Below are 13162 nucleotides of genomic sequence, written 5' to 3'. Positions count from 1 at the left end.
AATCTTCAAGCAACCAACCGGAGAAATCATATCTGGCTTTCATATACTCTAATACGTATATGCAATACATAAAGACGTTACCTATTTAAAATGCAGTTCTTTTGAAAAAAACACCATTAGCATGACGAACGTCGTAGCAAACAACTCGTTACGCTACAGGTATTTTACAGTGAGAAACGTTTGAGGATATTAAACCCAATACAAGTCGTTTTTTGCTCATAATTTGCTTAAAATAAAAGTACCGTTGAGGTAATACGGTATAGGTTTACTGTATGTGGGTTATTCCTGGTATTCGGGGTCTTCTATGTACTCAGTACAGAATATTAGCTTCATGTTATTTCGTTAGTCGTAGTGATTAAAAAAAAAAACATTTCAACTTTAAACTAACAAATCTTTCCTATGTACTTGCATATGATAAATAAAAACAACAGTTACTGAGATTATCTTTCCCCATTTTGGGTATATAACCAGATTTATTACCGGCTTTTAAATAAACAAAAGGACATGAGTTTATAAATATGATAATATGAATATTTAATAGAGTTATGTGAACTTACTAACATTAAGCAGAACTGAATCAGTTAGAGCAGATTCAGTCCCCATCCTGCCTAATCAATACCGTTTAGTAACATTATAATGAGATAAATGAGTGGATTGTTTAATTTTAATTAAGGAAATGTGAAACAAGTTTACAGTACTTCATGCTTATTAGTATCTGACCCCAACAGGGTGGATATTTTTAGTCTTCCCGTTTCATAGATTTTCATAAATGCTTAGATTTATCTGCTTAAGCTTGACCAAAATCTCCTTATGATGATTGCTCGAAACAAAAGGCACCAAATACAGTACGTCACTTTCATTACCGTATGCATATTGCGTTCGTAATAAATCTGTCCTTATGCTATTTTTGCACCATGTCTATAAATTGTATCTTCGCATACCACACCTGTTTATTGCGACCTCAAATATAATCTACAGTCTGCGATTGGTCATATATTAATTATGATCTTGTGAATCAGGCACGTTGTAATAGCATGAAAGCTTTTTGGTACTATGAAGCACTTATAAAGGCTCATGAGTTTATTGTCAAGCGTTAAATTTATTAACCAGCATGTGCCTTCGAGGAGCTAAAGGTGTGCATTCATAAACAAGACAAGACACTTTTCTCAAACCCAGAGTTTAATTTGCATCTGAAATGTTATTGACCGCAGCTGAATATGCAGCGTAATGAGACACATTTGGAGGAAAAACAAAATCATTATTTATTCAAATATATACACACAGTTTGCCTCAAACATGTTAAAACTGATTCGGACATTGTGAAGTTGTTTTCTTCAAGTGATTTGGACGTGAAGCCAGTCTTCACTGATACACGTTCGGACACGAATACTGTCTCATCAGGGAAATCAGTCTGTCTGTTTCTCCACCGACACCGCTGCAGACACACAGAGCATGAAATGTCATTCGAGCCACAATATATTATTTGAGAGCAAAAATAGCAATATGTATGAGTATTATTTTGTACACTGATGACTGGGTTAGTTTTCTGCTTTGAGAAAAGCTATGCATTTTACAGAAAGAAAATGTGAAAAACCGTTACACATTAAGAGAAAACGGTGATATTTATCATCATGAATGAGTATTATCAAACTATACAGTTGCGTTTAGTGATAATTACAGGTTACTTTGGAAATGTTATAGTTCACAGATTACAAGTTATCCTAGTTTGAACTGTAAGTAGTGTAACGATTTGAATTATATTATTAAAGTAACTACTTTTTGACTACTTTTGTAACTTTCTAACAAATGTTTTCAGCTTTTAATCATTTTGAAACATCATAGTAACTTCATAGTAGTACTCAACACTGATTACTGTCAGACTTTCAGAAACCTTCATAAATCTGAATTAATTGACATTAAACAAAGCCACCACAAAATCAGACTTTAGTGCCTCTTTTTACTTTGAGATTAAAATAATAAGAAATGGTTTAATAGCTAGGCTACTGTTTGCATTTATTACATTTATTTTGTAATTAAATTACGTAATTCTGTTACATAGTTACAACACCCCCAACACTGGTAATAATTTAATATGTTTACTACCAAAAAAAAAAATATATATATATATATATATATATATATATATATATATATATATATATACACTGCAATATTAAACAAGTTTGCTAAATGCTCAGAAAATGCTATACTTTACACTTTCGGCTGCATTTCCCAACTCTACACAATGTCAACCCCATTTAGCTTTTGAGAGATTTGTGTAAGGATAAGCATGGCGTGTTAGCGGAAGCTTTACCTTTTCTTGCTGCTTTGCATGCGTTTCAAGAAGGCGCAGATGGATGTGATTTTAGCTTTGGATTTGAGGAGTTCAGCGTATCTGTTTGTGAACTCGATGTCGCCCAACTGCCTCGTCTGAAGCCCAGATCTCCTGGAGATATGGATTAGATGTCAAAGCGTTGATTCAAATGACTCAATTATATCAAAGCATGTGTGTTTCTTCCAGAAAAAGGCTTAAAAGATCTGATTTTAGAGGTTTATCAAGTCATACAAGTAGATTTCTGAGAAGAGCCAATGTTCTCCACAAGGGGGCGGCCTGCACTTACTGGACCCAACAGGATCACAAAAGCGACTTTATTATTAACTATAAAGGTTTTAGAGACCCACCCGTCTCTGTCATCAAAAAACATATCTGCATCATCCCTGGGAAATAGCATCTTTCTAGGTGAAAAGATGTCTGTTGTTGAGACGCCGTCTTCTTGTCCGAGATACCTGTGGTGAAGAAGGCCAAAACATAAATGAGCCGATACATCAACTGTGAAACTGTGAAAAAAAGTTTATTACTTATGTGTTCGTCAGAAAATTGAAACCCTTATCACCTCCAGACAGAAGTGAAGAAAGTGGAAGGAAAAAACTAAAATGTACAGAAGAAAATCGAGGAAGGGCAAAGAGATAAAGACCTAAAAAGATTTGACAGGTTTAAAACCTGCAAGACTGCTGTTTATTTCAGAAACAGCTCAGAAGAGCAGATCGAGGCTGAAAATTCAATTAGTTTTTGAGGTTGAACGTGACCTGACCTGCCCAAAACCGGAAGGCTGGTCGCGCACTGGATGAGAAATATCGCAAGGATGGACACTTGCGTCAGGCTTGTGAGAAGAGACATTTCCGCACCTTAAAAACAAACGATAATAACTTTGTGGTAAAAAGACAAACCAGGGCAATCAAATGTGCTCGTTCAGAAACTTCACTCACCTTCGGTTTGATGTTCTTGTAGTAATCTAGCAGTCTTCTAAAGCTTCTTGTCTGCTTTTTATTCCGAGCCTTTTTGTACCCCCAAAGTCATCGATCACAAATCATCAGCGTGATGTAATAAAGTCCTATCCTAAATGAGTTTTATTGGCCTGACTATTTGCTTTTTCATTAGTTATTTGCCAACGGTTCCTTACACACAATGTGATGACCACACGCGTGCACTCATGCTAAGAAAGACAAACATGACTAACAATGTTGACTTCCTTCATTGACGGTAAACCGGGTGAAAGGGCCAAGGAATTGGTTTACTTGTTTGAATTGTTGGGATTGCTAACAAATCAATGAGGAAGGAAGGATCGTGAGAAAACAGATTATGAGTGGACATACAAACACACACACGCTTTAGTGAATGAATGACAGTAGTAAAGATCGTTTGTTCAGTAAACTCATCAGTATCTAAGAATCAGTCAGACGGTATTTTCAACACATCAGAGACCTAGCAACCAAATGACAACAGACTAAAAAAAGCTCAACACGCTAAAATACTAGCAACCAATTAGCAACACAATAAATCTCTAACAACCGCATGACAGACTAGAAACACGCTAGCCAATGCATAGCAACACAATTTAAAAAAAAAAAAACAATTAAAAGACCATAGTATCTTTATAGCAACACACTAGAACACCCTGGCAACCGCATAGCAACACACTATAAACAATCGCAAATCCCTTGCAAAACAATTTAAAACACCAATCAAAAGACACTATTATCTTCAAAGAAACACAAAACACCCTCGCAAAACCACATAGCAACACACAAATCGCACACTAAGTCAGAACAGCCCAGTAACTGCATGGCAACACAATAAAAACACCCCAAAAAAACCCTGGCAACCACATAGCAACACAATTAAACTCTAAGAAAAGCCTAACAACCACAAAACACACTAAAAACAAGATGGCCACTCTGTTAAAAAAACACCCTATTAACCACACGGCAAGACATTTAAAAAAATGCAAAACACAACGGATACCACACAGCAACACATTTAAAATTACAACAAACTAGCAACACCCTAGCAGCCACCTAGCAACACTAAAAAGCACCCAAGCACTAGCATTAGCAGTGAGCTAACACACTCGCATTTTTATAAACCTTTTGTTTATTTATTTTTTGAGCAAATTTTCCTCATGCAGTATCTTATATGGATCTAATGCCTTGTATCCAAGTCAATTTAAAACACACAGCGCTTACAATTAATAAAGAATGGAGCACATTGAAAACCCAAACAGGCTCTTTCTTTGCAAGTCATTTAACTAATGAGTCTGAAGTAGGCCTACACATCATCTATCCTTTAGTAGTAATCCACGACAGATGATTCGAATGATGAAGCTCTTATTTCTCTTTTATAGACCCGACTTTGACTCTAACTCACCAACAGCAGCGAATCACAGCCGTATGCTTTCTTAACCATCATTTTTGACTCTAATTGGACGGTTTATAGGTTCAGTCTGTTTTTTATGAGGGAATAATGAGCGATAAAGATCTCTCGGAGGTTATTGAACACATTCGTTTCTGCTGAGAATGACATGGTGACAGCTGGCATGACCTATTTTATAGATATATTTTATAATAATACACAATTAGAGGAGATAAAAAAGTGCTTAGTGAAGCAGCGGGCTGCATAATTAACATTGGCATGATTGAAATTGCCAAATATATGAGAGAGGGTCCAAATGACACACAGTCTCATGACTGATCTGCGCTGAGCAGCGTGAGGGATGGAAACCGAGAAGACGGCAAACGGATACACTTAGATCATGTGTGATTGATATACTGGCACTTCAGAATGATTACCGAGTGTAATTTTGGGCTAATGTCTTTATAAGACATACACTTAAACTTCCTGCAGATGCTCAGTTCATTCAGATTGAATGGAGAATTTGCTAAAGACTTCATAAACATCCACTGTTTCTTAAAAACTAGTCTGACCAACTAGCAGCTAGAGTTATGACCATAGGGAAAAAAACGGTTTATAAAACTGGCCACAGATGTTTCTTCAGGGGAAAAAACTCTCACAATCATCTCCTCGCCACTAGATTCTCAACAATATTTTAAATGTGCCTGGATTAGCCGAGATACCAAAATTAGAGTAGGCTATTAATTAATATACAAATGCATTTTCACATAATGGCTGTTTTTTTAGATCAAAGAATCCCAAAATAATTTTCTTGATCCAACTGTTAATGTTCTAGACCTTCAGATCAAGTACCAATAGAGGGAGTCAAACGCTTTTGACAAACATGTACCATGCAGAGAATGATTATAATTATATTTATATTAAATGTATCTTATATTAAATGTATAGAAATGGTCAAGGATATTGTACTTTGCATATTTTATTTGTAATATTTTTTACTACAAATATTTTCACCACAATTATTTTTATAGGGCAACACAAGTTTTGCTTATATAGTCTATTGTGAGCACATTGTTTTAAAATGTTTCTAAAACATAGACATCTACTAACAAGAAAAATATAAGTTTTAAGAACAATAAGTTCTGGAAACAAAGAAATCACTTTTCTTCTAAAAGGTGTTGTGATCCCACGACACCCGTTAAACTGTCAAGTTAGACAAAAAAAAAGAAACTGAAAAAAGGAGACAAAGAAGGTGAAATTATACTGCCAGTTTTAACACATAGAGGAACAAGAAATTGAGCACACATGGGAAAGCTAGAAACCACAGCCTGAAGCCCAAAATATACTTCAGTTGTTCATGTTCTTTGACAGCCCTTACACTGTCTGCGTGACGAATTTTCACTTCTCCGCAAACTGGTGCTAATGCCATTAATCATATAACTAAACCCATTTTACTCGCAGCATTCCTGTCATTTTCACTTGGGATGCAAGATGACAGGCCACTCTTAGGTGACCCTCCGGAGGTTGTCTAGATGAAGGGTAAAGGGTTGAAGTTTGTCGTTCCAAATCTGTGATTTTTCGAATAACGCAGGTTTACAAAGTCACTAATTCCTTCAAGTCCCCTAGTTGTCAATGTAAGACAAATGCATGAAATAATAATAACATAATGCGAGACTCTGTAGAGAGCGAAAGGACATCACACATTTGCGCATATCTGAGAATACGATTAAAAATGCTGCATATTGCATGCCAGGCCGCTAGCTGGCGAACGTAAAGAAACGCGACTGAACATTTAGCATGTGCATGCGAACAACGCAGTTTGCATTTTTTAGTAGTTTGCAGATAATGGTATCATTTTTAAACTTACATTTTTGAAAGGTTTGTGTTTCAGGCTCTAAAAACACATTGTCATGTAAATGTGAAACAGTGAAACACTCCGATCGCTGGAGATTGATCGGCCATGCACAAGCTTAGATAAGCGAATGGCTCAAATGAATTTTTATGCTATTTTTGTGCTAAGCTAACAACAACAGCAACAGCTTTTTAGGGTTAAGTTATTAGATTTTTTGCTACGTTTTGCTACCGTTACATCTATTTTTTTAACTTTTTGACTTGTAGATGCGGCCACCATTTTGGAACGATGCATTTGACGTCATTCACTACCCTGTGGGTTCAAACAGAGCCGTTCTGTGCAGGATTGTGGCATCTTTTGAAAATTCATTGATTACTTTGGTGAATTATGTCAAATCAGACCGCTGCAAAATGGCAGGCGGTTTGTGTATCATGAGGCATCTACGTATATATATCTATGGCCCACATTCTCTCTGCGTATCCTTGACGACCGTGTAAAGAGTAACACCATGCTTGTACCTATAAATATGCGTTGGTAGATTCCCCAATCGATTGTTCCAAGCACTCAGACGTGTTTGTGATTTGAATAATCAGGAATATGCTTATAGATATCTATGGGTGTACGTACAGTACATGAATTGTCATGTGACGTGTTTTAGGTTGTGTAGTGTAAACGGAGATCGTTTCTGAAATGCAGGGGAAACGCTAGTATAAAGGCGGATCGTTTTCATTCTTAAAACCCCTGAGTGTGCTAGTTGTAAACCTGATCTCATCGAAAAACAGAAGTATTTTACGAGGTGGCGATTTCACAGTAATATGGATCACTAAACTTACTGTAACTGTCACTGGGGCATATGCATCATACAAATGTTAAATTCCTGTGAGATTGTGTTGGCTGTGGAAAACGAACATTAACAGATTGTGGCAAAATACATTTAGGAAATCCCCGTTAAAAGGTCAACCTCTGCCTCCCTTGATTTATGATGTAAATAACCTTTTTAATACGTTGAAATCAATATCACTATGAATCTTTTCCATGCGTGCGGATCAGTAAGCTGCCGTTGAAAGTGTGTGAGAATCTGTAAATCAAAATCAATCTGCACCGTGACAGAGAGGTAAACAAACACGCTCACTGTGAAAGATGTTCACGCACCACATGACCATTTACCCATAATGCCCTCCTGCTGTCTTATAACTGCCCCAGCTGAGCCAAAACCAATTTCGGTAAGAGTAGGCATGGCAGCCGCACTCAACAGCTGCAGCGGTGCCGTCGGCCATCTGTGATCACAAACACACTCAAAAAAAAACACACAACAGAACACTGGTTAGTTACCGCAGTGTTTTCATGCAATGGCTAACGCTAATCTCAGCAAACACACGCAGATAATGTGTTGGTCTTATGTGACCGTCATGAACAGGTGGCTCATTCAGCATTCATGGCGGTCACTTGAAGCTTAAGGGTTTTGAACCCGTGATGTGATGCAGATCAGAGGTTCTCAACTGGTTTTGCTTCAGAACGCAGGTTTGACGTTGGACGTGAAGCTAAATTCATGCAAACTGGAAGGTCCTTGATTGGCATTGATGGTTCCACGAAGGATTGTGGAAAGATCAGCGGAACAATTCAATTTCACAGGAGTCTCTTTAGATTATAAAAAAAGAACACACTAAGAAAAGGAAAGGGTTATTTGAAGAACTGTTCACTGAAAGTCGTTTGTGGAACTAGTTGTGGAACCTTTCATTTTTTAATTGCGTGATCTGCATAGGCCCAACAAAATGCAGTATAGCAAACACCACAAAACATTGTTAGAACACTAGCATATTCACCATCTTAACTGGTCAGTTATTTCTATCTATTGCTATAGTGTCTCAGTAGGAAATATCAGTTTACATTCATTTTGTCTTAATTGTAATAATCAAGTAAGACTTTTGTTTTGCCAAGGACTCTGCCGACAGCCAGTGCTCTACACAGAAATCTGATCTGGTCGTCGTTCATTCTGTGACAAACTGAGATAGACTAAATCCAAGATACATTGTCAATGATTCGTTTTTTCCACCCAAATACATTCTGCCAATAAGGGTTCACAAACAGCATCACAGTGTGGTTTGAACTACAGTACTCATCTTGTGATTATGAGCATGGCTTGATGTTAGAATGACATAGACAACTGAGCTGGGGTGTATTTAATACAAATTTAATTCTAAAGGTCATTGCACGCTAAGTTAGAAATCTTTGTATGCTTTTTTATATTTCCTATCAAAATGCTTGCTGTGGATGAGAAATGCTGAAAATCGAATGCAATCCAATTTTTTTTTATTATGTACGAAATTCTGAGTCGGTGTGCAATGACCTTAAGTCGTTTAGTTTGTAATGAGAATTAAATGGTTTTATAAACATGTGTATAAGTGAACCCTGAGGTAAGGGAAGCAGCTAAATAATAGACAAAGAACATTTAATCAGTCCTCAGATGCAGCGTTCATTATTTACAGCATTGCTGTGAAATCTAACGAATCGGCCAAAGTTATTACTCCACCACCTGCTTGACATCATTAATGACGATTTTATTCAACATGGTTTGAATGGCAGATGTCTGACAAAGTTCCTGTTTTTGTTTTTTTTTTGCGAGAACGAGTCGTGAATAGTTAGTTTCTCCAGCAATTCATCATATTATGATAGTGAGTTACGCTATTGCTCGGGAAACGCACCCCGGAATTGTCCCTTCACTTTAACCAAACCTTACTCAGTAAATTGACACTTAAGATTTAAGATACAAATAGTGTTTAATAACGTTTTATGGTGAGGTTTTTTTATTGAATACTGTTTAAAGTTTAATCTGACATTAATGAGAAGGGAATGGGATATCGATGAAACGCCCACATGTGATAACAAATGGATATTTAGGTCCCCTAATAACAACATAGCAATTTATGCTACACCATACACAGATCAAAATAAAAATGTGTTTGCTTTCATTCTGTCTAGTGTGAAGAAAGATAAGATATGACTGAAAATATCAAAGGGTTCAATAAGAGAAACGTCCCTGCCCGGATCAATACTTTAATCAAGGCAAAAACACACAACTAATATACTTCCATGAACTGCAAACTACTGATAAAAAAGTAAGTTAATTTTTTTTACATTAATCCAGTGTATAAAAAGTAGACTTAAAAACAGCAGTCCACAACTAAATGATAAATTAACCAATTAATAAAACAATACAGACACAATTAAACCGTTTATTTGTAAAAAAGAAAGAAAAGGAAAATGCTTTTTATTTTTAATAATTTAATTTCAAATATAATTTCAACATCACATCACAGATGCTGTCCATAAATGAAATTTTGCACTCAGAACTCATGCAAAAGTTTAGTTATTCATCTCACCAGTTTGATGCATTGCTGCCTGAAAGTTCGGTTCAGTCTCCTTCAACGACGTTATACGCAACTCTGAAATGAATAATCATTATAAATCACTCGGAAAAGGTCACGGGTGCAGATATTGCTTTTTAACAGAAGGTTAGCCGCAAAATAAAATTGAGACAACAAATCCATTCATCTTCAATATTTCAATCAATACGCATAAATATACATGTGTCATATTATTGCTATATTTACTGAATTAATGATTTTTACCCACGTTTTGGCTGAACACAACAGCAAGCCTTTTATATACGTAAAAGGTCAACGCTCCTCCATTCGTCTTTACAACCTGAAAAGGTCAAAGCATTACTCAAAGATTTATCATAATGCAGATGAAACCTACACAGATAATCCATGGCAAAACAGATTATGACACAATGCAGGTCACTCTCACTGGCTGTGTACCGGACGACTCTCGCTGGCCGTGCGGGTTACGAAATTCTGTCTTGGAAACAGCAAGCTCCAATTAAAAAGCCAGACGACGACACTTAACATCGTTTATCTGTTTGTGGGTCAGATTCGAAAGGTTAGACAACAACCTACGTCCGGATCAGAGCAATTTAGACTCAATCAAACATTTCCGCCGCGGTGGAGTAAACACTAATCGTGATGACAGCGTTGATGATTACGATAATGATGTCATCGGTGACTACTAAGCTTCCTCAGGGGAATGGATTATAGAGGCATGCCAATCATAGTAAAAACGACTAGAAAAAATATTATGTAATTTCATTTACACGCATTATTGCTATAAAATGTCACTCAACAGCACTGAATACAAAACACCGTTTTCACTGTGGCTAACGGATGGATCTCCGACACCTGCCTAAACTTTTAAGCCCGAATGAAAGCAGCACTAATTTGTTTTGACAAATGTTTAACCGGCCATTTTACAAATGACAAACACATGAACCATTGTTCTGCGAGACACACGCGGAGTGCTGGCGTGACATATGTATCCTGCTGTGAGACATTTTTCCCTTACAAAAAAGAACATCAGTTTTATTATTTATTATTATTGTTTCAGTATACTAAAAGTGTGGTAACCGTGTTTTTTAGCGGATTGATTACCATTTGTATAAGCAGTTTTACTACAAATACCATTTAGCATTGTTAGCGTAGCATGGATGAACTTCAATCACCAAATAATGTTTTTACATTTATTTCTAGTAAAACCATGGTTAATTTTTCTAAAAGGGCATTATCCACCTTATTAGACCCATAAGCCATATGTTTGGCTTCCTGTGTCATCCTCTTCTAGCGATTTTGTACAAAACAGCTCGTTTTGCTGCTTGACTTGTGTTTTTACCATATTAGATATGAATTTATTGTGCTAATTATAAACTCTGGGTCTTCGCACGAACACTTGTACTGTTTATTGCACCTCCTTATCTTACTCTTTAATTTCTTACATGCCAACGAAGCAGAAGTATCACATATTCACAGAAAACAACTTTCAATTATTATCATTATATACATTTTAATTTAACATATCGAGGGGGACGGGATAGCTGATATCATGAAAAACAACCATGAAACTTTGTTGAAAAACAACCAGTAACCGCTAAAGAAGTTATTCAGCGGCGTATTCAAAATGGCGTTGAAGTAACCATGGCAATAGTACTTCGCGTCAAACTGTCGTTATTTTTTCCCACTTTACTACATTCACAAAACTTACGACAGCTCTTAGCTAAGTGTGCAAAGAATAAAATAAAAACAGAAAATTGTGCTAATGATACGTAGAAAAACAGTGATATTATTATAAACAACACATGAATATTATTCGTCTTTATATGAATATTTGTCGCTGATTGAATAAGCAATTTAATATATCAGCGTACGTTCAAATAACGCAAGATTTAAACCTCCATCCTCCAGCCAGTCGTGTAAAATGTCACACCCACCGTCAGCAGGACGAGATTAGCGCTCCCGCGGATTGTTAGGGTGAAACTAAAGCGGACAGATGCACCCGGTGAAACGATGACACGTCCCTGGCTTAATACAGCCATCTCCACCAACTTTAACGAGTGATGTTATTATAAAGATGAGCGTTTTCAATAACGCCAGGGCAATATAATGAGACGCCCGAGATATTGACAGCAACGCGTCGCTGTAAGCCGCTTTGAGACCGCGCGCAGGTGGATGGAAATAGCAGCCGACAGAAAAACTTTTACGTCAAACGGCGAAGAATGAACAGCGATGATTTCAGAGCGTGCCGCGGCCGCGTTAAAGACGGGCAATAACGGGACGCGGCTCCGGCGCGCTTCGGAGTTCGGCGGAACTTTCGGGCTTTGCAGAAACGCGCAAATAATGGCCAAGAAGAAACGGGTCTCATCGGTCAGATTACCGGATGACAGGTTCTTGTAGAGGCAGACATGCCGGCCAACCTCACCGTCTCCAGCCACACCACGAACTACAACTTCCCGGCCCTCGTCTTCGGGATATTATTGATCGTTATCATCATCTGCGGGAACGTGCTGGTGTGCCTGAGCGTCTACACGGAGAAAGCGCTGAAAACCACCACCAACTACTTCATAGTCAGTTTGGCTGTGGCCGATTTGTTGCTGGCCGTTCTGGTTTTGCCGCTGTTCGTTTACGCCGAGGTGAGTCGAGACGCTTCGTTAACTAGAAACCCGGCGTTTCGTGAGAGACGGTAATAGAGGGTAATATTTACTGTGCCGGTGGCCAGAAAACAAACAGGTTTGTGCCTTCATTAAAACCCCGCTAAGCTGGTTTACCTGGTGATCATCTTAAATGTGGAGGTAAAACCTTCTTATTGGTACCACTGTAAGTTTTCACTGTTATTGCCTATACTAAACCTACTTTATTTCAAGTCAGCTTAATGTAATAGCATGATTTCATTCATGATTTCATTTCATACAGTATATTAAAGATTTACAGAATATGTAAATCATTTAAATATTTAATTTTGTATGTGTGTGTGTGTGTGTGTGTGTGTGTGTGCCAAAATTAGACAATATTAAAACACCTCTTTCTTGCTTAAAATGAAACTTGGGAGAAATATTAAATACATATGAAAAATTAAATACATATAAATATATGAATTTGTTTACATCAATACATGAACGCATATACATGAGTATTTTTTCCATTTTGAGTGCATGCATGCGTGTGTATACAATATTTATGTCATATTCAGATAGAAAAATGTTTAATTTTGAGTGCATGTGTGTGTACATGCAT

The 13162-nt window shown here is 37.1% G+C and overlaps 1 protein-coding gene and 1 long non-coding RNA gene across 6 annotated transcripts in view; one reads left to right on the top strand and one right to left on the bottom strand.

The window, feature by feature from the left end:
• Window positions 1-1166: 1166 nt before the first annotated feature.
• On the bottom strand, window positions 1167-12480 carry LOC122330700. Of its 5 annotated transcripts, none has more exons than XR_006248058.1 (8): window positions 12306-12438; window positions 10176-10247; window positions 9923-9985; window positions 3268-7836; window positions 3093-3186; window positions 2683-2787; window positions 2315-2446; window positions 1167-1435 (listed from the first exon to the last, which is right to left on the bottom strand). It is a non-coding gene; the product is annotated as an uncharacterized LOC122330700 (long non-coding RNA). The 5 variants fall into 5 exon arrangements; XR_006248060.1 differs by having other exon boundaries at window positions 3268-7819; XR_006248057.1 differs by having other exon boundaries at window positions 3268-9985; window positions 12351-12480.
• The window catches only part of drd4a (dopamine receptor D4a), a 10669-nt gene continuing 9840 nt past the window's right edge, over window positions 12334-13162 (top strand). The window contains exon 1 of the mRNA XM_043227896.1: window positions 12334-12561. Within this exon, the coding sequence (XP_043083831.1) occupies window positions 12334-12561 (228 nt within the window). The remainder of the gene's footprint in view (window positions 12562-13162) is intronic.

This window comes from Puntigrus tetrazona, chromosome 25 (genome assembly GCF_018831695.1).
Source record: "Puntigrus tetrazona isolate hp1 chromosome 25, ASM1883169v1, whole genome shotgun sequence".
Classification (NCBI taxonomy): Eukaryota; Metazoa; Chordata; class Actinopteri; order Cypriniformes; family Cyprinidae; genus Puntigrus; species Puntigrus tetrazona.
The sequence above is the reverse complement of the archived record's forward strand: the minus strand, read 5'-3'. Positions and strand labels throughout refer to the sequence as shown.